We start from the raw sequence: 27,304 nt of genomic DNA, 5'->3' as shown, positions 1-27,304 counted from the left end.
ATTTGCAGCACAGAATTGGAGAAAAGAAGAGAAGAGGACAGGAGAACAAGCCGATTAAAAGGTAAGTTAAGGGGGATTTATTTTATTTTTTCAAGGGACGCTGACCAGTGAATAAAAGTCACCTGGTCCTGGAGCATCATGGACCTTATCTCCCTGCTACATACTTCTACTTGTATTACTAATGGGGCATTATATTTTATTCTCTTTGGCCCATTATAAGTTGTTATCCCTTAGCTAACATAGTGGTGTAATTATCAAAACAGGTCACAATTTTGGGTCACAGTGGTGTATATGTCAGGTACCGCAGGCCTGGTCAGGGCACCCTGATATACAATGCCTGACTTAAATGATATTGCATCGAAACAATACAAAAAGTGATTATAGTATAATAACTAGAGAGGATTTTTTGAACAGGGCGATTGAAAGGTAAGTATAGGAGGATTTGAAAAAAAGTGATTATATATATATATATGTCACTTTGTTTCTCATATATATATATATATATATATATATATATATATATATGTTAACTATGTTTTCTATGGTTTTTTGGATGATCAGCTATCGTTATTGTTAGTGTATCTTATGTGCGGCCCAAACCAACTCGTCGTCTGCCAATGTGGCCCAGGGAAGCTAAAAGGTTGGACACCCCTGATATAGAGAGTAAGACGGGCAAATAAGAGGGGGGCGGGCCATGTGTGGGTAAAGATGTGGGGCGTAGATTACAGTAATCGTTCAATATTGCATGACATGCACCAATCGGAGAACAATAAATGAGTATTGATCATGTAACCACAGATATTGGTGAAAAAAGCTTGAATAAGGTCGGGAGCATGAAGACAGCCTCAGAACAGCGACAAGTGGTTAGTGCACATGTACATGTGCTTCTCTGCTGAACAAATCCCATTAAAAGCATAGGCATTTTAATTAAGTGATGGCCCTTTAATGCCATTTTTTTTAAATTTGCAAATCCAAGTGAAACAATTTATGAATTTGAACTGAAATTTGTCTAAAACATAGTGGATGGGATTATTACTGGATCAGGTAACAAAACTTATCCTATTAGTTAACTTTAGGGGGATCAGTAGAGCCCCAGTGCTATTCAATGCAGGGTCACCTGCCATTTGGGCGGTTGAAGATTTATATTTATTTATTAATTTATTAATTTGTTCATTAATTTTTTTGCTAGAGTTTTATCATTCACTTAAATTGGCATTCATCCTGCTATAGTGAAAACCAGCGCCAAGCTGATCAGTGCAGGGTTGCTGCCTCTATGGGTTGGGTGCAAAAACCCCACAGACCCACGTTAAGAAGCCCTTCACTTATGTGGCCCTGGCCTTTGGTAGCCAGAATAAAGTACAAGCTAAAATGGTTCCTTAGACCCGATAATTATAGTTACAGAATAAAAATTAAAAATTAAGTCACCTACAATTTTCAAATAAAGGGTAATTGGATTTAAGAAGGCCCCAAAATCTTTTTACATGACTTTGCGAAATGTAAAAAAATATATTCTCTTCTTTCAATCTGTCATAGACCTATTAGGTGAAACCAATGAAACTGAAAAATATTCATAAGAAAAGATACACTTGCATATTACGAATGACTGATGGTAAATAATTATATCTGTGAGATCCCGAAAAATCCTGTTGAATGACCAGCCGATGGGTAAAAAAAAAAAAAATATTTACTTTATTTAATAAAGTGATGGACAATGGTTTTGGGAAGTATATTGTTCAATTAAACATTATTTGAAAATAGACGTATGTGTCTTTATTTTTTATTTTTTTTACTCTTTTGTTATAATGTCAATGGGTGGGGACCCATTCTTGCTAGTTACTGCTTAGTAGTCTTTAGTCTTGATTGAAGCTCAAAAAAAAACAAACCAGGAGCCGCCGCAAACACCTACTACCTAGTAGAAGGTCCGTTCCGCAATGCTCTTACGCTGTTTGCGTAAGAGCTAAGTACTGTATTATGGCATTTTCCCACGCTAGTGGGGAAATCACATATTACTGTATTTAGCGCTTACGCAATTAACGTAGCGCATTGCGCATGCGCTACGCTACTTGCGTAAGCTGTAATACAGTAAATACCATACCAATACCATAATACAGTACTTAGCTCTTACGCAAACAGCGTAAGAGCATTGCGGAACGGACCTCGTACTAGGTAGGCGGTGTTTGCGGCGGCTCCTGGCTTTTTTTTTTTTTCCTTCAATCAAGACTAAAGATTCGGGATATTACAAATATGTGCCCCTTCTGGGCGAAGTGTTCCAGTTTGGCAAGAATCGTTTAAGGAGGTATAAAATGGCTGGGACTGGGGCAAGCCGGCAAGATGGAAGTATAAATATTAAGGGACTGGGGCAAGCCAGGACGGTGGTAAGAAGAAACAAGACATCATTGGTAAGTATTTGGGTTTTATTATTTTTAATAAATAGATGTGGTAAAAAAGAGGGTGGTTAGTGTCTTTATTGTGGGTTTTTTATTTTTAATAAATATGTGTGGTTTGTATGAGGGAGTTGTTGTTTTGTTAACTTTTTTCTTTGTGGAACTACAGGGCCCAGCCAGCCAAGGATGTCAGGGCATGTTGGCACTTGTGATTCTCCAAGTGCCAACATGCCCTGGCTGCCGTGGGTATGCTGGTGCTTGTAGTTATACAAGCAACAGCATGCCCACAGTTTTTAGGGCAACCTGGCTGGCTGGGACTTGTAGTTCCACAAACAAAATTGGTGTCAGTTTGTTTTTTTTAACCATTTAGCGCCGTATTACCCTACTACCCACAGCCCAGGGGTAGTAGGAAGAGCCCTAGTGCTATCAGCACTGGGCTGGTTCTTTCTAGGGGGGGGGCCCACTCGTTTTTTTCGGCGGACCCCACTCCCTAGGGAATCCAGCCCAGCGCTGAACAGTCTAGGGTTGGTTAGTCATTATTGCAGGGGGACCCCTGCCGCGCGTCCCCCTGCTATAGTGCCGCCAACCCTGGCTGGTTTGCCTAGTGCTGGTAAAGTGAAAATCGGGGGGACCGCACGCAAAATTTTTCCCCAATTTTCACGGGACCAGCACTAGTCAGGCAGCACTAGGGTTAAGCATAAATAGCGGGGGGACCCCACACTTTTTTTTTTAAAACTTCTTTCTATTCTTTTACTTTTTTACACTGCCAGGGCAGTGTAACAGTGATGTGTTGATACAACACGCTGCTATCAAGCAGCGTGTTGTATCTGGCGTGTTTTGCAGCAAACTCTCCTGAGTTTGCTAACTCGCAGCTTTATACATTGGAGACTTGTATAGCTGCAGTGGCAAACAGTGGTGAGTTTGATCTCTGGCGATTTTACAAGTAGTGATTTTGACAGAAGCAGAACTCTGGCGATTTTGTATGAAAACTCAGCTTCATACATCGGCCAGTTTCAACTCTCCTGAGAAAATCGCTGGAGTTGCAAAATCGCAGCTTGATACATTTACCCCCTGATATCTTCTAGCTCTTAGCAGCTGCTGAATTAATCTCTTTTTGTTGATGGGGGAATATCCTTGCACAACAAGGAATGCCCCTGATAATGCACTCTTTCCACCTCTTTATATCATTTCAATCTTGTTCCACAAAATTAAATCTTGTTGGTACACTGCTCTGAAAAACGGGACTCACTGGTAGTCTGCTCTGTAATCTGCTGGAAATGTCTTCCCTTTGCCCATTTCCACCCAGTCCCTCCCTTCTGTCTGTGAAAACCACTGCTTCTCTGGAAATGCAGCCATTTTTTTCACAGCCCTATGTTCCCCTGTGGAGATCTCAGGTAAACTAAAGCAATGCTCCTCTAATTGCTCATATGTAAAATACTAACATGATCACACCTTTTGCTTCCACTATAGTGTTAAGGTCCCCATAGAACACAACGACTTTCAATAATGATCACATAAATGACAGATAATGTACAGGCCATTTCTAGAGAAACACTGAAGATTGCACTGTCATTTATTAGGAACTAATGAAATCCCTGAGGCACTTCGTATTTCAGTAATGTCTCTAGTGCCTTGTGAATTTATACTCTACATTCTCATGAATATTAGTCTAGTTCACAATATGTATAGCTCTTTTGTGGAATGACTTTTGAGATTTTTTTACTTTCTTCCTATAACTGATACCTTGCAGACAGCAGTCAATGTCTTGCAAAGAAAATTACTAAGTATGCTGGAGAGCGTTTGCTTATGAAGTACATTAGTCGCACTGATAATTTGTGCTCATATTGGATGTGAGTGGGAGGAATTATTGGAAATGCCAAACTGCTCTGTTTGAGGCATTCCGAAGCTCCCTCTGTCGTCATGTCACCTTTTCCAATGGTTTCTAAGATTATTAACCTTTGATATGCCAATGCATTTTCATCTGCATGAATACTGAGTTTCTCATATTTGATTTTCTTCACCATGCAATCATTTTGTTCAAAGTAAAAAAAAAAAAAGAGTCCAATATATTTGGTGTAAACACTCCATAATAATGTAATAATTTTTCTTCAATTATAGATTATAATGTATATTTATAAAATGGCAACAATTTGTCCATGAATGTGTCCATAAAAATATTTTTGCTGCTTCTTCCTTTACTGACAGATCCTCTGTGCCAATGTCAGGGCATTCAAACAGCTGTGCAGAAATTAAAAATGCATCGTATTACATTTGATAGGAAGATGAGTTATAGTATATTATAGCTATTAAGCATATTTGTAAATTAATGTTTGTCTGAGCACATCTTTCATTAAACTGAGGTGCTTTTAGCAGCATCAAAAAATGGGTAGAACACAAAATATGGAATATTCTTCTATATAAAGATAAGTTGGCCTGTGTACAGTGCGCAATGCATATGTAGGAAAGTCAAAAAATAGTGCATTCTAGTACATGGAGAACAGTTTTGGATCTATGGATTAGCTTATATGTTTCGGGAATAGTTAGAGCAAGTAACCTGCCAGGCAGATAGTGTGATTGCAGGACAATTGCAAGGGGAAATTGTGCAATGTACTTGATATATTTTACACTGTGAAATCTCTCTATCGCCTTAAAGACTATTATTAGTATTCCCCCTATGATAACTATAATTTTTTTATTGCTGCTTATCACAGTGATAACAAAATTTGCTATCACAAACAATTATGAAACAAATATCTGTTACTCAGTTGTCCTTCGATACTGGACAGGGGCACAAATAGTTAACTTACTGCTTCACAGGGGCTGCCTCCGTAATTGTATGCATGCTTGAACTAGGTTGCCAGCTTGCACATGAGCAATGGAACTGAATGCCCAGAGTTGGGGACATACATACGTACACTATTGTAAAATCATCCCAACATCCCCAACCTTCATTGGCAATAGGTCTCCTCAGTCCTTTCATAAATAGACCCTTATAGAAGTACCTGCAGTTCTGTCATAGAGAATATGGGCAGTGAGTCAATTATTATTGTTTATTTTTAAGGCCCTGATACATTATGCAGTTCTGTACATTGAAGGAATAATGAAACACATTTTCTCCAGTGAAACAGAAGCTAAAGATGGCCTTGCCCAAATGAGCTTACAATTTGAAAGGTGTGGGGAATGAAAGGTGATGGATAACAATTGTAGCTGCTGGTGGGGAAATTCAATAGGGGTCTAGCTGAAACTCCCAGGGCCTGTGTGTGGGTTGTAGACAACCTATGAGCTGCTTTGGGTGCCAACCTGACCGAAATCCCTTTTGGCACTGATCCGCTCCTGCTTCTTACTTAGTGTGGTGTTGGGTGGAATGGCCTCTTCTATTGTTGGGACTGTGTGGCTGGGCTGTGACATCATAGCCAAGACTCACACACCGGGGCCTATTTCAAATGTGGGGAAGTAGCAGCCAGAAGCTTCACAGTGTTGTAGATGCCCCCTACCGCGTGGCACCCTAGGCAAACACCGGCCCTGCATCTGTCTAGTTATGCTTATTATAAACATCACAAATAATAACCAATTACAAAGCAAAATTCAATTGATAACTTTGCCACTCCAGTAGTTTCTGTATAATGGATTATGAACAGAGGTCCCAAAGAACATTGACCATTATATCAAAACAGTAATAGACACCAACATAATATTAAAATATAGATTGAACAAGCCTTCAGTTAGCACTTTCGTCTTTCTTGATCTGCCCTAGTTCATACAGAAAATAAAATATTATTTTCTTCTTTCTTGATACAGTATGTCATAGTCCAAGCGTAAAAAAGTCTATATAAAAAATACAGTAAGAAATAACCCACCTATGCACTAGCTCTGACCGCTGGTACGTGACCAAAGCTGGGATTCCTCAGGACTTCGTTTCGTCTGCTGCCATCCACATATATTGTCCATTTGTAGCATCTTGTAATTGGCTGCTAGCAAAGGGAGGTGCCTGAGAACTCTCAACGTTCATCTTTTGTGCCAGACAGCGCTAGTGTGCAGGTGGGTCACTTTTTTATGGGGATTTGTCTAGCTTTTGCTTTCTTATGTTTATTCTATTTGGGCTACAATGGCTCAAGAGAAAGGAAGGAGGATAGAATATTTAATTTTCCACTTGATTATGACAGCTCAAGAGAGAAGAAAATATTTTTTCACATTAGTAAATAAAAAAATCAACAAGGGTTTCGGGGAGTATTCTATTTAAAGTTTATTTTAAAATAGTGTATGTAGTTTTTTTCCACTTGGTATAATTAACAGTGTGTAGGGACCCCTGTCCATTATACTGGGACAACTTGGGTGGCAAGTTGCCAATTCAAATATTCCAATATTGTTGTTTACTCTGGTCCTCCAATAAAACCCCAGTGTGTTTCAATGCAGGACTGATGCCTCTATGAGGGGCAGGGGTGTTTCCAAAAGTTTTACTATAGCAGGGGAGTCGAAATGCTCCTAGTCTCCCTGTTATCCCAGGCTGTCTAGTGCTGGCGCTGATTGAGGAGTTATGGGAGCTGATACTCTGTCTGCTCTCTTACTTATGTATTAATGTATTTTCATAGTGCATTGTACAGGTGACTGTAGATGTGCTTCTCTGTTCAATGGACCCCATTAAAAGTATAGCTATTTACATGAAATGTTGATCCTTGGACGGTGCTTATGTAAGGTGGGGGGGGGGGGGGGGGGGTAAATTTGCTTGTGTTTAAATTTGAAATTCCAATAGACTTTTACAGTGATACATGGATTTGAGCCATAATTCATCTGACTCACGGTGAACAGAATTTCTGGGACTTCATACAATTCTGCTTATGGCTTGCAAAGGTTAACCCAGTGTTACTGGAGCATATGGTTACCAATGTTTTCATTTAATAAGGAACACATATAAATGGCACAAGAGACACTCCCCACCAGAAGGAGGCCAGAGTATTTACTGTGCAAAGAACATGTAAGATGGTTTCTCTGTTTTCCAAAGTCGAGCCTTATATGCATAAATAAAGCCATATAGATTTAAATGTGCCAGTTATTGTTTATTAACTTAATTATAAAATGGATTACTTTGTGTTTTCTATTTAGTATTTTTTCTTCAAAATATTGTATTATTACATATTGCCTTGAAAATGTTTTCAACACAAATCAGACAAGTGTGTACATGTTTAGTTAACTTATATTCAGTCATAAAAATAGGACTAGGTTTTGAGCTCAAAGTGTCCTTATATTTTTAATGTTATGCCTCGGGCAAGGATTTCCCATCTGAAAGGTTTTAGAATATTTTTTTATCCATGTTATGGCTAAATGCAGTGTTTGGTTCAATGGGTCATGCCAATGTAAGCTTACAGCTATAAAGGCTCATGTCATGTAATTTAAAAGGGCATGGATTTAAATGCTGGAAGACACTATACTAGAATTTTTCAGTAACATAACAAATTGTCATTTTTAATGTTATTTTAAGGAAACTATGGAGAAAGTGGAATGGAAGCTTTTAAAGAACTTGCAGCACAAGAAGGACTGTGCATTGCCCACACAGACAAAATCTACAGTAATGCCGGGGAGAAAAGCTTTGACCGGCTTCTCAGGAAACTTCGAGAGAGATTGCCAAAAGCAAGAGTGGTAGTTTGTTTTTGCGAGGGAATGACAGTAAGAGGGCTCCTGATGGCTATGAGGAGATTAGGGGTGGTTGGTGAATTTCTGCTTATTGGAAGGTAAGATCATTTCTTTTATAAACACATGTTATAGTATACTTGCAAATGATTCATAGTATGATATGTATTTTAAATGTAATATGATATAAACTGATCAACTATTATTGTAAACAGAGCTGCAGAGATTGAGCATGGCCCAACTCCCCTGGCCATAGTGGGTGTGCGCACAGTATAGGAGGATCAATAGGAAGATTCAAGCTCTGCTATTGGTTTACGCAATCACCCAATTCGCTGTATGGATTAATCTGACAAAGGGTGGACGAGACTGAAATCATTGCATACTTGCATGTAGTGTGGGGTCTGCAGCAGTGGAGGATAATATATTACTGCTCAAATCATCATCCAAAACTGCTTTAGATATAATTTGTATCCCCCCCCCCACACACACACACACACTCGGCACCCCTGGCTGTAAAATAATGTCCATTGTTAGAAATTGGTAGGTGGTTTTCTAAAAATATTAACAGATTTCTTTGCAATGTATTTGCATAGTATGATTAATATTTGTTGTTTAAAAAATAATAATAATAATATGATATATTGTTTTATTGAATTTGTAAATATTTGCACCTTTGGTCACATGATGCTTGCAAGTACCCGGGCAAAGATTTCAACTAATCTCAGCTTTTGCAATGTGCCTACTGTAACCCCAAATATCTAGATTAATCTAAATTTCCTGAATGAAGACTACAAATTTTTCCCATATTGATTGAAGACAATTGTTGCAAGATATGAAACATTGCACATATAAGCTGTTTGCATGAAAAAGTGTTTTAATGGGTTTATAGAAAACTGGATTAACGGATCTTGTTCCATCAAATTTCATTTATTGCTTTACTTAAATAAAAACACTGTTTTTAATTTGCCAAAGTACTTTTACAAGCACAGAATGGTTGACTGATAGGTAAAGCTGGTTACTAGCTAATTAAATTGCAGTGCATTGCCTGAAGCCAAGAAAATTCATAATAAGTATGCACCATTCATGACTGATAGAAACTTATGTGGAAGAGCATTAGGGGATATAACCTACTGCTGATCACGTTCACCAAGCTGTTAAGTATTTTATCCTGTGAACAATATATACTAAAAATGTGATCACCAGGGAAAAAAATCATTCTGCACAGTCTATGCTTGTTATAAAAATCAATATCACAGAGTCATTAAATATTTCCAACACGTGGTGTATATAAAGGGCCATTAACAAAGTTCTTTTGACCACAAATCATGTTTTGTAGGCCATAAGGTTGATTATTTTGTTAAGAAAGATAATTCTTGAGTACCTCCTGATCATATTAAGAAATCTAAGCATTTAAATAGTGAAAGTTCTAAGTACAAATAACTTATGCTTTTAAATTGTAAAAATATATTACCAAAATGTTGGGTATACACTTTTCTTAATAAATCCCTCATAGGCCCTTATGATCATATTCCAGTTGAATCCACTACTTTGTTAGTCTTCCTGACATTGTAAAGCTTCACATAAAAGAGTATTGTGTAAAAAAAAAAGTACAACCTTGAACATTTTACTTGATTACCTAACTTTCCCTGAGTCCTGCCACCTCTTTAGTAACCAGCTCTCATTCCTGCTTATTTAGCTTGTGGTGCTACCCATCTATTAAGTTCCCTACCATGCATTATCAGACTCTTGAGTTCCTTCTGTTTTTTCCACTGACCAGTGCTGCAGAGCACTGTGGCACATTATAAATCAACATTGATACTACTACTACTTCTACTACTACTACTACTACTACTACTACTACTACTACTACTACTACTACTTCTACTACTACTACTACTACTACTACTACTACTACTACTACTAATAATAATAATAATAATAATAATAGAATCAATGTAATACAAAATTCTGAATTTTAATACTTTCAAAACTTCTAAATCCTCATGTTCCATTTTTCAGAGTGTATGAGGATAGCCTTCACTGAGTTACTTCCGTTCTTGTTTACTTATACCACTATGGAAGTGGCTTGTAGAAAAGATGAAAGCTTATAACTCCACTTAAGAGCTTTATGGCTACAGGCACATACAGAATACTGCACTAAAAACACACCCCACATCAGAATTTAATAAGAAATTCACATTTACTTCAGTATGTGCAGAGGAGGTTGAGTGCAAGCCTCAACCACCGCTTCACATACTCAAGTATCATTCAAACTGAATAATTAATGTCACCCTGGCCAGTTGCAGTCAAAGGTCCTATATCCTAGAGCTCTGATTATTGCTAAACCTATTGCCTCATTACTAAACTCTATTTTGTTAACTTGTAAGATTCCAAATGCATGGAAATTGGCTATAGTCGTCACGACCCGCAGAAGTCGTGACAGAAACATTGTTACTAGCTATGGTATCTCATAGACATAACCACAAGTGGAAAATCCTTCATAATTTCTCTAGAACAGCTGCTATTTGTTTATTCTTTATAATCAATCATTTATTCTTTGCTGCTCATCTTTTCCAATCCCTGCAATGGACACCACGTTGTCTCAGAATTAAATTTTGAGTTTTAATACTAAAATAAAAAGACATTTACTCTTCTATTCCTTAGTACCTATGTATTCTCATCTCCAAACATATTCCAAATCACCCGAATCATCTTGTTTTTTTCTTTGACCATAGGCACTTTCTGTGAAAGTCTTTTAAACGTCACTAAGGCTGCCCATTGCCTCTGAAATTCACTGACATGCTCTATCAGGCTTTTATACTTTACTCAACTATTTGAACCTTAAGTGATCCCTCAAGCCCCAAATTTTTTTTGTTGAACAATATTATAATAAATATAAAAAGCAGACACCCCACTGTGGGTTAACTCTACTCTTCCTGAACTATTTAAGCTGAAGCAGTTCCCCCAGTGGCGAACAGCAGGTATAAATTCCCTTGGACAGGTATATCTTAATGGTACCTTTAAATCATTTCCTCAGTTGCATTTGGACTTCCCCCTACCAAATTGTCTATTTTATTCTTATCTTCAGCTTTGGCATGCCTTGTTGGCACAGTTTGCAGCACTCCTCTCGTTGGACCCTCTCCGCTCATTCCTTCGGCAGGTGGGCTCCACTAAAACCATTTCTATACTTTATGCTAATATTATCTCTCTTCTCATCATTGATAACTTGGAGGGATTGTGCCAAGAATGGGAGACGGATCTGGGTCCTGTGACTGATGAGGAGTGGAACTATATGCTCGACAGTGTTAGGGAGGCTACTTCTTGTTCCCAATTATAGACAAGTTCAACTATATATCCTGCATAGAGTATACTATTGCTTCAGATGGCTGTCAGATTGCCCAAAATGTGGAGATGTTTGTGCTACCTTCTGGCACCTACTCTAGAGTTGCCCTGTCGCCGTGGACTTTTGGTCACAGGTGGTGGAGGGTATACGGGATACGGGTATCATGGTTCCATTGCTGTTCCCCAGAACATGTGTGTTCGGTCTGGGAGTCGATCTTTTGATTAGTGGTAGCACAACCAGATATGTTCTTAACCTCCTTGTCTTGGCCAAGGTCGTCATTATTGACAAGAATGTAGATGGCTCAGGTGGGGCCTGGCTTTGGTGCCTGGGTGGCCCTGGTCAATGAAGCTTGAAGGCATGAGCGAATAATGTACCATTCCCAGACTGCTATGACAAAATACTTCAAAGTGTGGTCCAGATGGGCAAAGTCAAGTCAAAATATGTTGAGCACCCCCCATCACTCACTCCTCACTCATATATATGTTCCCTGGACTTGGCTATTCTATTGCACTCTTGCTGCCGCTCCTATTATTTGATGCCTTCTAGAGCTGAGAGAACCTGAGTTAGATATACATTTATCTGTTAGTGCATTATACTACTAATCTTTTTTGATAGTATTAATGAGAGATTTTTGATGACATAGGAATATATTCTGAAGTGAATATTAGCATATAGGGAAATTATGATACCCAATAGGTACGATATGGTAATTAATAACATTTATGTTTGGTGTGGCACTGATATGTTGTTGTCAGACGAACACAACCACAATATTACATTTATTAGCATAGTTTTTCCATCAGTGTGACACAACAGGTATTGTAAATCAGACCAATGGCATTAATCAGACCAAAGTAATATTTGATTTCTTTAGCTTTGGATGGCATTACTTTAACAGTAAGTTGTGTCTTACAATATTCTTTAGAATATTAATTTTACTAACTGCTGTTGTATCAAACCCAGGGCTAGCAGAACTCAGTAAGAGCGGTAACGACGGCATTAAAAGGGCTTCTGAAAGGGGCTTCACTGTGCATGCACAAATTGCAAGCTTGGGGTGCTGGAATTGCCAGCACCTGCCCTAATTAAGCCATTATTATTTTTACTATAACTAGTCAGTATTTAAGTGCCAACAGTTTCCAGACAATTTCTAAATGTACGTAGACATTACAAACTAGATTAAACTGATATGAAAAGGTGAACAGGGTTTTGCTCATTAAAACTTACAAAGGAAAACAGGAGACAAATGAAATACACCTCAGAGGAGTTTGGGTAAGCTTCTCTGATGAGTTTTTGGAGATCTTTTAAAGGTTGAAAAAACAGGGACAGTCTAATGGAGCATGGGACAGCATTCCAGAAAGGATGAACCACCCTACACAAATCCTGGGGGGAATGTATCAAGGGGAGCTTTTTTTGCGGTTTTAAAACAACCAAATGTCATCGGTGATATGCCGTCATTCAGCACAATCTGTGTTTAGTATTTAGGCTTTGCGCACTCCCAAATTCATCAAAGCCCTGATCTCAAGATACGTGTGCTGTTGAAATCGAGGCCAGGTCTGCTGTGCTCTACTACACAAGACACTGCAGGATACATCCAATACCTATGTAGATAATAATTTCACAAAAGGCATGGGAAAAAAATATTGAGTTAATGCCACCTGTTAATAATATAGGCATTAATGATAAAACAGTTAAAAAAGAAAAAGTGTTTTATTTTTTATCCTCTCCATGTAGTACATTTATTAGGATGTTCTCAATGTCTACTGAACATAAAATAATTTTGTGATAATGGCACAACATCCTGATGGCAAACACATGTTATAGCATGCATACGAGACATCACTACTGATCAGGACTTAGGCTAGCCCTGTAGCTGGAGTAAGAGATACAACAGAAAAACAAGTAACTTTGAGATGGTCAGAGCTGGATTTGGACGTAGCTGCGTGCAATCGAGTTTGGCACACCCTTACTGTAGAGTGTCTATGGCAAAACCCTCCTTCCCCACCCTGTCCACTCTCCAAAATCATAGGCTGTAGTAAGTGTCCTTTGTGTTCGAAGATGGAGCGGACAGGGCTGCATTCATGGACGTATCTCTCGGTTCTGGGCATGTGCAGTGTGAAGGAGCTCCTATATCACCGCTGCAGCGCCTGCGATGACGCAATAGCGGTGGGCAGAGTTTTAACCACGCATAATGGCCACTAAGGTTTGCACACGGCGAACACATGTGCAGATTAAGAACTGAAAGCTAGAGCATTTTAAATACAGAATATGTGAGGCATTTGGCAGAGAGCATTTCAAACAAAGAAATTGTCTCTAAAATAAGGCTCCACCGGAAGTTAGATCAGACAAAGAAAAACATGTGCTTGACAGGCCAGGAAGCACAGCTAAGCGCAGAAACAGGCAGTGTCCAGTTGTGGGGGTGGGGCAGAGGTCAACACCCCCTACCTGAAGCGGTGCATTCTAGGTAAAGGTTTATAAGCTCAAACACAAACTGAAATAGCCCTCTTTGACCATACACATGCACACACCTGGAAGCTGAGTCATTTCACTGGACACACACTGCAACATTCCACTGTAAGTTTATCCTGTAATAACGTCTCTATATTACCTAAATTTCTTAACTTTATATCATTTCTGTTAAATTGTATCTTCTCATTAAGGCTATTATCTGTCTGTATCTGCTGGCATCTTATAGTCTCTGCTTGCATGAATTCCAGCTATATATATTAACTTTTCTGTTATATATAACGCTGTTTGCATGTATTACATCTCTTTCTATTAACTTTCCTAACCTTCTTAAACACACATGCTTTACAAAGGCTAGCTCCTTCTCCCATTTCAGGAATGCTTAATAACTACACTACAATGGACTGTCTCTCTCTCTCTATGCTTGGCCTGTATTGTTCCTTAGGCCTGAACACATGTTTCTTACTTACACATGCTCTCCTTAGGCATATCCTCTTACTCACACACATGCATACAGACATTTATCTTTATTACACACATGCATGATGCATGCTCATCTATCTCCCTCTTAAACACATCCTCTTTGCTCACATACATAAATGCTTCCTATTTTAACACACACACACATGTGCTTGCTATCTCCCACTTAAACATATTGGGCCTGAGTCATTAAGGAACGCATCTGTTTTTTGTGTGTATCGTACGCAATTCCCATCTGCGCATGCCCAGAATGAGGACACTCGGCTGTCAAGGAAAGCAAGTCCGCTGCGTATGCCAAATCAAATTATAGTTGCGATGGTCTACGATTTCGGGGAGTGAATGGGGCAGGGTAGGGGCATGTGACTGTACTTGATGCACAATATGGGCGTGCCAAACTTAAGCAAATGCAACTGCGTCGGAATGAAGCTCTGCGTGTGTGAAAATGTCTTGTTTTTCTGCCGTATCTCTTGCACCAGTTAAGGGGCTAGTCCTGGATAAGTATCGTATGCATGCTATAACATGTGTCTGCAATCAGGAGCAACTGTAGAAGTGTATTTTATGTACAGTAGACATTAAGGACAGCCTGACCCTTAAGTTTTTCAACGGAAAAACACAACTTATAAAAAAAAAAAATTTTGTTATACAATTTCCATTTCTAATCATAAATGACTATATTATTGACAGGTAACAAAAGGAATCCCTGAATTTAAATATACAAATGAGGATTGCTGAAATAAGGTTAACACAACAACAGAACAGGATATTATAAACTCACTTCTGAAGTGATCTAGTAAGATCTATATTAACATCATGTCTACTGAAACTAGAATGTATTATCCGTATTGTATGGAAGCATTTTATGTAATGTGTATTTGATCTCGAAGTTATCATTGTAAAGTAAAAGATTTGTACCTTGTGTCTGTATGTCTAGATAACTGAGGGAAAGGATGAATGGATCGCTTGTTCATATCAATCAGCGGTGGCCAACCTATGGCTCTTTGAGCTTTGAAATGTGACTCCTGGCCAGGGGCATCAACGAAGTATAGTTGTCCATGCACCGACAAGGGTAGATTGGAAAATATTCAGCTGCTAGACTGACCAAGAGCATCCACATCTTGTGAAAATGGCTCTTGGGATGTCTGATGGCATTTAAGGGGCATGTGGTGAGATCTAGTGGCACGTGGGGAGGATTTTATGATTATTCTGAACATTTTGGCAATGTGTTGGATATTTTGTTTTTTTGCTTAGCACGTTATTGTAAATTATATAGTTATATTTTCAATGTATATGTATATGATATGTATGCACATATTTACAGTGGGTATATGTATATGCACACACATATAAAAGGTAAAGTTGGCTCTTTACAGTACCTGTAGATATTTTTTGGCTCTCGATCTCTGACTGATTGGCCACCCCTGATATAGATAATGCAGTATAGTGAAGTAAATGATAGATCTTTATTTAGTGATTACCACATAATGGTGGGCTATCTGAAGTGGAGGTCAATAGATGTGTAACACTTAGGCGGTATAAAACCTGGTCAAACAAAGGAATCATGTAAGTCGCTATTACGGATTTCTTGTTAGGATGGTATGAAGCGAATGTTTAAAATGGTTGTGTAAAATAATGCCTCTAAAGTACATCTGAGATGTCACGGGTGCGTGTTAATCGACGAGACTAAAATAGCGAAAAAGTCGCAAATTACATTATTTTCTAATAATTAATGAGATTAGTTATTAATAAGATCAAAGGCAACATATAATTATTATGATAACTTTACCAACAGTTGACTTTGACATTTGGAGAGAAACTGGATACTTTAAATAATTGTTTGCATGCCTACCCATTTCCACTGGTTCAGGTTATACCATGTTACTGTATCTTTGCTTATTTTACTCCCTTTTCTTTGTGTTCTGCAATACATTTGAATGCCTCTATTTCAAAAATTGTAATATATATATTTAATTTTATCTTAACCAGAAAATCTGTCAGTCTCTACTCAAAGCAAAAATTCAAATCATAACCCTCCTTCTAAACGAGGGCAAGGATCGCTCCCTTTTCCCAATAATTGTCCAATCTTCTCGTTTAACCCCTTTGCTGTTGTTGGCTTTTCTCACCCCTGTATTGAGCACTTTTGGGCTCATCACATATTTATTGCCTGCTGATCACAAACTATTACCTTACAAACTTACCTTACAAACCAGGGACAAACCAGGATTTCCAAATCCTCTTATCCCCATCATATACACAGGCAATTCCTATCCGCCAATTCCTATCCCCATAATATACACGGGGAAAGCCACCTCAAGCATACAGTCCCCCAGGCTGGTAGGGAGGTTTGCAGGCAACAGGAACCCCCCCCCCCCCGCCCCTACAAACGTAGCTCTTTCAAATGAGGGGACCTCCGACTAACTTAATGCCAGGCATAGGGAGATAGAGGCTCCCTATCCCTTGCATACCAGTGAACGCAGCAATGTCCATTTCATCTTCAAGCGGAAAGAGCCCTTACGATAACTTACAATTCCATTGGTGGAACAGTGATGTGACTGGGCGTATGCATGTAGTCAGTGTGCAGTAAGGGCGTGCCAAGATCTGTTGAAACTGTTTTTCATTAAAAAAATGAAATAATTTATTTTTTGATGTTTTGTCATTGATGACTATATTATTTACAAATGACAATCATTGAATACTTTTACTTTTTTGTTTGCTCTTTTGGAACTTTATATTCCACATATGTGTCCTGTGGTATTTTGTCTGTTAGGCCAGAGTGTTCCTAAACCCATATTCAACATAAGACATATGTCCAAATCTGCTCCTAGTTGAATACAGACCTGCGTATGCCCGTGGTTTTAAAAAACACACTTATGTTTGTTTTGTGTGCTTTAATGAATAAGGCCTTGTAGGTCTCCCACATCTAGGATCAAAGTAAATGGCGTTCTTTCTGATTCTGTTCATATTAATAATGTGGCACAACAAGGGTGCCCATTATCCCCTCTTATTTTTGTCCTTTGTATAGAGGCACTAGCAATGATTCAGACTTTAATTTGGGTAGCCAAAAAAGTTAGTGTTATTTGCAAACAATCTTCTGTAATAATCACAAGCCAAGTGATTTCTATTCCCAACCTGATATCTAAGTTAAAACACATAGCAAACTCACTAATTTTCCTCAGTCAATACGTAATGGCTTGCAGCAGACTTTTCTTTCTAAACATGGCCTGTCTAACAACTGATCTAGGTCGTTGTTCCAATCACAGGGTGTAAGGACTTTAACAGAGAATCTTGCATAATGTCTAGCCTGAAAAATTGCAAATATCTATGCAGAAGGTCAAACTTATCCAAGGTTTGAGGTATAGTGAGAGAAACCTGTGAAGGAGCATCAACCAACGATTTGATGCACCTAATGCCTCACTCATAACAATAATTAAAAGGGTGAAGTGTGTGACCAAATTGAAAATCTGGATTATGTAAGAAGTGTAAATGCAGTGAGTAATTACTGTTCAAATGAAACTTACGTTGAATAAAATGCCAAGCTTCCTAGACTGTCATCAAAAGTGGATTATCCACAATATCTCTTGGGATTTTCTGTTTATGAAGATGAAGAAAAACAGTTAGGCTCATACCAGAGAGGAACGATTGATCCAAATCATAATTTACAAAAATATTACCAACATGCAACCGATCTTTAATAAATCTTAATATTTCTGCATAACCATATAATTTTAAATTGGGAAAATTAATACCACCCTCTGACTTACTTCGCTGGAGCTTAGGTAGGCTTCAGTTTTATGTCATCTGATGATGAAATTAGTATAGGAAACATTTGAAAATGGTACAATACTTTAGGAAGCACTATCATTTTGATTAAATTAGCTCGACCCAGATAAGAAAGTTTCCAACTAGCCATTTCCTCCACTGCTGCTTTAACCACCCTACTCATATTAAGATTATACAGCTCATGAATTTAATTTGACAGTTGAATGCCAAGAAAGGTAAAATATCTATTAGCCCAAGACAAAGAATACGATCTACTCCATAATGGCTTGTTCTCTAAACCCAGTGACATCGCAACTGACTTTGACTGGTTGATCAAAAAACCATATTCGCTGATTGTTTAAGTTGAGTTTTACCTTGTTGTTGGCCAAACTTCTTAAAAGCTGTCTAGCTCTGGGTGTCTCTTGGATCGGCAGGATCAACATTATTAAAATTAATTAATGTGCTACCAAAATTCATCAGAGAGCTACAATCTCTCATTAGAGACTTTGGGCTAGATTTACTAAGCTGCGGGTTTGAAAAAGTGGGGATGTTGCCTATAACAACCAATCAGATTTTAGCTTTCATTTATTTAGTACTTTCTACAAAATGACAGCTAGAATCTGATTGGTTGCTATAGGCAACATCCCCACTTTTTCAAACCCGAAGCTTAGTAAATCTAGCCCTTTGTCTCAGGGGAGGAACAGTGATCCAGATTTGCACATTCTCTATTCTCATCAATTAAAGGGTGGTTTGAAACCTCCACTAGTTTAAAGTTATTACCAGGCTATGTTACTTTCTCCTGAATGGTCTAGACCTAACCCTGTCAAGCAGTGGGTCTTCCTAGAATAACATTCATTTGCCTGACTGGCTTTATATTCAAAAATACCATTAATTATGCACCCCACGAAAAGCTCTTTTAGAAGAGCTTTAGAAAATTAAATCCCCTTAAAATCCCTTGTATCAAACCCTGACTTTCCCCCAGGAATGTCATCCAGCACTCGGATCACGGGAGGGAGGGCCTCCATTCCCTTAATCCGGCCCTGCCCTTTGCATGGGAACATGGTTAGCTAAATCAGCCCTTAAATGTCCATTTGTTTTTCCCAAAGGTATCCTCTCCAAAATGACTGTATGCCTAGCTGGATACTTAACCAGTATGCTAATACGCTAAATAAGTACATTTTGAAACTTACAATTTCTAATCTGTAAAATGGATAGCATTTCATTTATGACAGACGCTCAATTTTTGATAACTTTTCAAGGTGACCTTTCTATTTGCTATGCAAAGTAGCAAATCAGTCAAAATGTAGTTATTTCCATTACTAAGCAATAATATACTGCTCAGAGGTTTCTTAAATCCCTTCTGCTAGGTTGTGCAACAAGGGCAGTCTTTCTTTTTTCATTGAGTGAGTTACTTCAATAAATGAATACTATACAATTGGGTGGTTAGAGCTTTTTTCCTGCAGGTGGCTATATTATTTAAATATGTTATTTTTGCAGTCTTGTTAAATATGAAACAATCCATATAGTAGTTGTCAATGCTAATAAGAGCCAAAAGTGGAACTTTTAAAGGGACTATAGACTTCTGATCAAAGCATTAAATTCTGACCACTGGTTTTGACAGTATTTGGATGGGGGAGCTTTAAAGAGTGCATTGCCATAGGGGCTGCGTTTGACTGCTTGTGAGCTGGTCACAACCACATAAATGACATAGCACTTAATTATTCCTTCTATTCAAAGATCTCCTGGCTAAGTGTTGTCAAATGTATGTGTTGCCATGTGATTAACTGCCAAATGTCATGTTAAACACCATCTTAATTACATGGAATCACCAACAGCTGGAAGAGGGTGGAATGAATGATTAGCACTGAGCATGCTCTGGGTGATTGACTGATGTCTGTCCTAAGGGTTGTTCTGAGTGTGTTTGTCACACGCCGGACTCCCGCTGTCTCCGCGGGAGCCGGCGCCTGTCCCCGCTGACTCTGGAGGTCTCCTCCACCAGGATTCCCCCCCTGTTTAACAAAACTCACTTACCTGGTTCCACGCCGCTGCCACCGTCCAGCGCTGTCTGTTCCCCTCTTCCGTTCAGCGCTCAGTGTTCTGCGCATGCGCAGAACTGTCTAGTCCTTTTCTATGCTCTCACTGCCCTCTATTGGCTGCCTAATAGGAACTGCACTATATCTAACCCCTATGACCAGAACTCAATGCTGGTTCTTTCAGTCAGTCCCTGACTCTAGTATTGGATACAGCTCCTGTGTTTTGCTCCTCTCCGAGGTTCCAAGCCGCTATTCCTCCGGGAACACCACCTCTGGTGGCTTCGCTACCGAAGCTCCGGTCAGCACCCCCCAAGTGGCAACTATATTCTACGTCTGCAAGCCAACTTCCGAGTATCTACGTTGCAGTATCTCCCTGCTATTTCCACTCCCAAGTGGCAACGTCGCTAAAACATTACCGGCATCATCTCGATCAAGTGGCAAGTTTATCCCTAATTGATTCTACGCTCTCTCTATTGTGGTTCACTGGGAACTTCCTTAGGGGACCGCGACCTGCAAGTGGAAGCCGCAAAAGCCCATATTCCCTTGCGGGAATCACTGGTGAACACCTTTCACTTGTTAGACTCCGCGCCCCTAGCGAGAGTAACGCCAATCCCGGCTGAACTACTAGGATCCGGTTTTAACCCTACTGGTACGTGACACTAAGAACCAGCCATGTCAGATCCTGATAGAGAACCTTCCGCCAAGGATATGCTTCAACACTTGGTTGGAAGAGTGGAGCGCCAAGATGCGGTTCAGATGCAACTTTTACAATGTCTGCAAACTCTGGCTACCCGTTTAGACGCACTACAGGTGGCTCCGCCTCAGCCGGCTATTCAACCACAACCACAAGTCGCTGAGGGTCCTCCTGCAGCTGCTTCCTCTCTGCGTTTGCCAACTCCCTCCAAATTTGATGGTGACCCTAACTCCTGCCGTGGTTTTTTAAATCAATGCTCCATCCAGTTTGAGTTATTACCTCAGAATTTTCCTACCTCCAGGTCTAAAGTGGCTTATATGGTCTCACTCCTATCCGGCCAAGCCCTAGCATGGGCCTCTCCTCTATGGGAGCGTAATGACGAACTCCTCAACGATGTTACAGCCTTCACCTCAGCATTCCGGAGGATTTTTGACGAACCAGGACGAGTAACATCTGCTGCTACAAGCATCCTAAGACTCCGTCAGAACTCACGGTCTGTGGCTCAATACGTTATTGAGTTTCAGACTCTATCCTCCGAACTCCAGTGGAATGATGAGGCGCTTGTCGCTGCCTTTTGGCAAGGGCTGTCAGAGAAAATCAAGGATGCCCTTTCGACTAAAGAATTACCTCCCACCTTAGACGCATTAATTTCTTTCTGCAACCGGGTAGATCTCCGGCTTCGGGAAAGATCGTCCGAGAAAGACTTTCCTAGACGTACTACCCTCCGGCTAGCTCCTCGCTTTCAGCCACCCACGTCTACGGATGAGCCTATGCAACTGGGGCGCTCCCGTTTAACTCCGGATGAAAGGGAGAGAAGGATGAAAAACAAATTATGTCTATATTGTGGAGATTCTGGTCACCTCCTGGTTTCTTGCACCCGGCGTTCGGGAAACGACAAACCCTAGCCTGCACTGGAGAGGTCAGTCTGGGGACTTTTACTTCCTCTCCAACTTCTTTTCCAGATCTAACCTGTTCTTTTCCTGTCACCTTGCATCTTCTTTCAGGGCCCAGGTCGTCTAAAGCCTTGTTGGATTCAGGAGCAGCTGAGAACTTTATATCACAATCGTTAGTAACACAACTTGCGCTACCCACTGTTGCGCTGAGGAGGCCCATGGCCACTACTGGCATCGATGGCTCCCGTCTCCCTCACGGCAGTATTTTTAGACGTACCAGACCTATCTCCATGCAAGTGGGGGCCCTCCACTGGGAAAAAATTTCCTTTCTCGTCCTGCCATTGACCATCAGCCCAATCATCCTTGGATTACCATGGCTCCATCTTCATTCACCCCATCTGGATTGGCCCTCATCACAAATCATCGCATGGGGCCCAGCATGCTCTCACCACTGCCTGACACCAGTCAAGCCTCTCGGCTTCACGCAAATTCCAGAACCCACTACGGTTATCCTACCGCACCAGTATTCTTCGTTTGTGGATGTCTTCTCCAAAGTCTCTTCCGAGCGTCTACCACCCCACCGACCTTGGGACTGTCCCATCGATCTCCTTCCGGGGAAAACCCCTCCTCGAGGCCGAGTCTATCCGCTCTCACTACCCGAGACAGAGGCTACTACACGTTACATCAAGGAAAATCTGCAACGCGGCTTCATTAGACCTTCCTCATCACCTGCCGGAGCGGGGTTTTTCTTTGTGAAGAAGAAAGATGGAGCACTCCGTCCTTGCATCGACTACAGAGGCTTGAACACCATCACTATTAAAAACCGCTACCCTATTCCTTTGATCACCGAGCTATTCGATCGCATCAAGGGTGCGAGGATCTTCACTAAACTCGACCTCCGCGGTGCATACAACCTGATTCGGATACGCTCTGGGGATGAGTGGAAGACGGCTTTTAATACACGGGACGGGCATTACGAATACCTGGTAATGCCGTTCGGCCTATGCAACGCTCCTGCTGTTTTTCAAAGCTTTATTAACGAAATCTTCCGTGATTTACTATATTCCTACGTAGTGGTATATCTAGACGATATCCTAATATTCTCCAGAGACCTTTCCTCTCACCGCCTACATGTGGCTGAAGTTCTTTCCAGATTACGCATCAACCATTTATTCTGCAAGTTGGAAAAGTGCATTTTCGAGGCCTCTAAATTGCCTTTCCTGGGCTATTTAGTGTCTGGATCAGGCCTACAAATGGATCCCGGGAAAGTTCGTGCTATAATCGACTGGCCCCAACCAACCACACTCAAAGCCATTCAACGTTTCCTGGGTTTCTCCAATTATTATAGACGGTTTATTGCTAGTTATTCCTCTATTGTGGCACCTCTGATAGCTCTTACCCGTAAAGGAGCAACACCACAGGTTTGGTCCCCAGAAGCATTGGAAGCGTTCCATTCTCTCAAAAGAGCCTTTTCCTCTGCACCTATCCTCCAGCAACCCGATATTTCTCTTCCTTTCTTTCTAGAAGTGGATGCATCCTCCGCCGGTGTGGGGGCAGTCCTTTCTCAAAAAAACTCCCAAGGCAGGTTCCATCCATGTGCATTCTTCTCCCGCAAATTTCTGCCAGCAGAGAGTAATTATGCCATCGGGGACAAAGAACTTCTGGCCATGAAATTGGCCCTAAACGAGTGGCGCTATCTTTTGGAGGGGGCTCGTCATCCAGTTACGATCTTCACGGATCATAAAAACTTACTCTATCTCCAGACAGCCCAATGCCTGAATCCACGTCAAGCCCGCTGGTCGCTTTTCTTTACCCGATTTGATCTGCGGGTCACTTTCAAACCCGGAATAAAAAATAAGAAGGCGGATGCATTATCTCGGGCTTTTCCAGGTAATCTGGGAACAGACACTTTGCCGGAACGTTCTATCTTGGACTCTAAATGTCTAAAATTATTTTCAACAACTCCAGCTCCTATTCCCCCTCAGGGGAAAACTTTTGTTCCTCCTCATTTACGGAAGAGTCTCCTACGCTGGTCCCATGCTTCACGATTCGCAGGCCATCTTGGCTCCCGTAAAACATCAGAATTACTCTCTCGACAGTACTGGTGGCCCAATTTCCACTCTGAAGTTAAAGATTTCGTGGCTGCCTGTCCTACCTGTGCTCAAAACAAAACCCCCCGCCAAGTCCCACAGGGGCTACTCCACCCTCTTCCACTACCTACCAAACCGTGGACTCATATTAGCATGGATTTTATCACTGACTTACCCCCAGCTAATAAATTCAATACCATCTGGGTCATTGTGGACCGCTTCTCTAAAATGGCACACTTCGTTCCACTCATCGGCCTTCCGTCCTCAGTATGTCTGGCTCAACACTTTGTAAAGGAGATTTTCCGACTGCATGGCTGTCCCGCGGAGATTGTCTCGGATCGTGGGGTGCAGTTTGTCTCAAAGTTCTGGAGGTCCCTTTGTCATCTTCTGGGCATCCGTCTGAAATTCTCCTCCGCGTATCATCCCCAGACCAACGGCCAGACGGAAAGAGTAAACCAAGATCTTGAAACGTTTCTCAGGATATTTTCCTCAGCCAATCAGAGGAATTGGATGGATTTATTGCCCTGGGCAGAATTTGTTCACAATAATTCCTTTCATGAATCCACATCATCCACTCCCTTCTCCGTGGTATTTGGGCACCATCCTCGCATGCCAGAATTTTCAGCCCTCCCTCCCACCCAAGTACCAGCAGTTAACACTCTTCGGCAGGACTTTCTATCCATCTGGTCTCGAGTTCGGAAGGCGCTTAAAAAATCCTCCACTCGCTACAAGTTAGCGGCAGATAAGAAACGCAGAGCTGTTCCTCTGTTGAAGATTGGCGACAAGGTATGGTTATCTACAAAGAATATTCGTCTTAAAGTACCCTGTATGAAACTGGCTCCTCGCTACATTGGTCCTTATAGGATCATTCAAGTAATCAGTCCGGTTTGTTTTAAGTTACGACTACCATCCACTCTGCGTATTGCTAATGCCTTTCATATTTCCCTATTGAGACCGCTCATCATTAATCGATTCACTGTGCCCGTTACATCTACTACTCCTCTTTCCCTCCAACAAACTGATGAATTCGAGATCAGCCATATTCTGGATTCCAAGAGTTCTAGGGGAACAATCAAGTATCTAGTTGACTGGAAAGGGTACGGCCCCGAAGAGCGCTCCTGGGTACGGGCTGCAGACATCTGTGCTCCTCTTCTGCTGAAAAAATTTCATTCCAGTTTTCCGAAAAAACCAGGTCCTAGGTGTTCAGTGCCCACCTTTAAAGGGGGAGGTACTGTCACACGCCGGACTCCCGCTGTCTCCGCGGGAGCCGGCGCCTGTCCCCGCTGACTCTGGAGGTCTCCTCCACCAGGATTCCCCCCCTGTTTAACAAAACTCACTTACCTGGTTCCACGCCGCTGCCACCGTCCAGCGCTGTCTGTTCCCCTCTTCCGTTCAGCGCTCAGTGTTCTGCGCATGCGCAGAACTGTCTAGTCCTTTTCTATGCTCTCACTGCCCTCTATTGGCTGCCTAATAGGAACTGCACTATATCTAACCCCTATGACCAGAACTCAATGCTGGTTCTTTCAGTCAGTCCCTGACTCTAGTATTGGATACAGCTCCTGTGTTTTGCTCCTCTCCGAGGTTCCAAGCCGCTATTCCTCCGGGAACACCACCTCTGGTGGCTTCGCTACCGAAGCTCCGGTCAGCACCCCCCAAGTGGCAACTATATTCTACGTCTGCAAGCCAACTTCCGAGTATCTACGTTGCAGTATCTCCCTGCTATTTCCACTCCCAAGTGGCAACGTCGCTAAAACATTACCGGCATCATCTCGATCAAGTGGCAAGTTTATCCCTAATTGATTCTACGCTCTCTCTATTGTGGTTCACTGGGAACTTCCTTAGGGGACCGCGACCTGCAAGTGGAAGCCGCAAAAGCCCATATTCCATTGCGGGAATCACTGGTGAACACCTTTCACTTGTTAGACTCCGCGCCCCTAGCGAGAGTAACGCCAATCCCGGCTGAACTACTAGGATCCGGTTTTAACCCTACTGGTACGTGACAGTGTTCATGGTGTTAGTTTGATTTCCGAATCCTGACACACTGTTTGGCATTCAATGCTTCTTATGAGTACAATCACTTTAATATAATGTAGCAAATGTTCACATATATATTTTTAATGTTGTGTTTACATTTCATTGCAAGTGTAAAAGGCAGTGTGAACACAGGTAGTCATAAGTTAGGGTTCTTAGTAGAGACTGCAATAAAAAAAACACATGGTCCATTATCACGTGGGAGAATGCAGAATACAACACAAGGAGAGCATGCTTGATTTTATTTGTTGATGATGTTTTCCATTGAATACTACCATTTTAAGCCTTTGGGATTCATTGTTGCAGTTATCGTCAATAGATAATTTTTCAAGTCATTGACTACACCTCTTCATACACCTCGGGACTGTTGCTGCATTAAAAGAAAAACAAAATAATTTAAAAATCAATTCCACGCAAAACTAAAATGTTAGTTTTCTGTAAAAGTGAGATTAAATTTTAAATGATACTTAAAAGCTAATTGCCAGCGTGCTGTTGATCTGATATATGCCACAATCCCTCTAAAGACTCAAGAAGGTATTTTCTTACCGCCAAGCTCAATGAGAAATTCACGGTACAGAGGCCTTCACAACTGGTGTTCAAGTGTCCTACTGGCGAAGGGAACAGTCTCTCCTGTTTCGGGGATTTCCAAGTTACCAGATAACCAGAGTGCAGGTAAGTAACTTTTCACTGTTTATTTTATTCTGCCCAATAAAATCCTAAATTTGGTGGGTTTAGCATTAAATCACTGTAGTTTTATTTACTTGGTATAAAATAAATTGGTAAATTCACTTAATGTCAAAGTAATACATAGTATTGTAAAATAATTTCTAAATTATTTCTGTGCCACTTAATCATTTATATATGTTGTTTTATAGGAATAACTTATGCAGCCTTAAGTCAGCTATTTTGTTAGTATATAAAAGAATATTGCAAATGAGCACAAAAAAATGATATACAAAAAGAAATTACAGAATTTTTTTAATGGCACTACAAATACATGATCATTTTAAAATATATATTTTTTAAGATAACAATCCCATAACCCCCAACAGTGCTCCAACACTTCTGATCTTAGCATTGATAACAAGTAATCTTAGCATTGTCAACCAGGAGTAGTGGCTTGGCCCGGTCCAATAAGCACCTGTGTTATAAATAGAGATGCTTGAGCTCGGTTTTCTGAAAACCGAACCCACCCGAACATAGGGGATCCGAGTAAGCTTGCTTTCACACATCCGTGGATCTGAATCGAGGCATAAATATACATGACAACTTTTAAGAGAATGGCCATAGGAGGAGGGCATGGTGACATTGTCGCATCACCATAGCTCCGGCCCCACTATAAAAAGCCAAAAATTCACGGCATTGATTGAAGAGGGCGGAGCTTAATGATGCAATTAGGCCCCGCCCCCTCCATTCAGTGGCGTGAATTTTGGCAAATGCGGGAGCTTTGCCTACTCTTCCGGGAGTTTGTGAGGACTCCCCGAAATTCGGGAGCCTCTCAGGAATTCTGGG

At 40.7% G+C, this 27,304-nt stretch overlaps 1 protein-coding gene across 1 annotated transcript in view; it reads left to right on the top strand.

Annotated features, from left to right (window-relative positions):
• The window catches only part of GRM1 (glutamate metabotropic receptor 1), a gene marked incomplete at its 5' end in the record, with an annotated part of 396,475 nt that overhangs the window by 83,806 nt on the left and 285,365 nt on the right, over nucleotides 1-27,304 (top strand). The window contains one exon of the mRNA XM_075203596.1: nucleotides 7,861-8,110. Coding sequence (XP_075059697.1) covers nucleotides 7,861-8,110 — 250 coding nt within the window. The remainder of the gene's footprint in view (nucleotides 1-7,860; nucleotides 8,111-27,304) is intronic.

This window comes from Mixophyes fleayi, chromosome 3, assembly GCF_038048845.1.
Source record: "Mixophyes fleayi isolate aMixFle1 chromosome 3, aMixFle1.hap1, whole genome shotgun sequence".
Taxonomy (NCBI): Eukaryota; Metazoa; Chordata; class Amphibia; order Anura; family Limnodynastidae; genus Mixophyes; species Mixophyes fleayi.
This window is presented reverse-complemented; position numbering and strand designations above follow the sequence as displayed.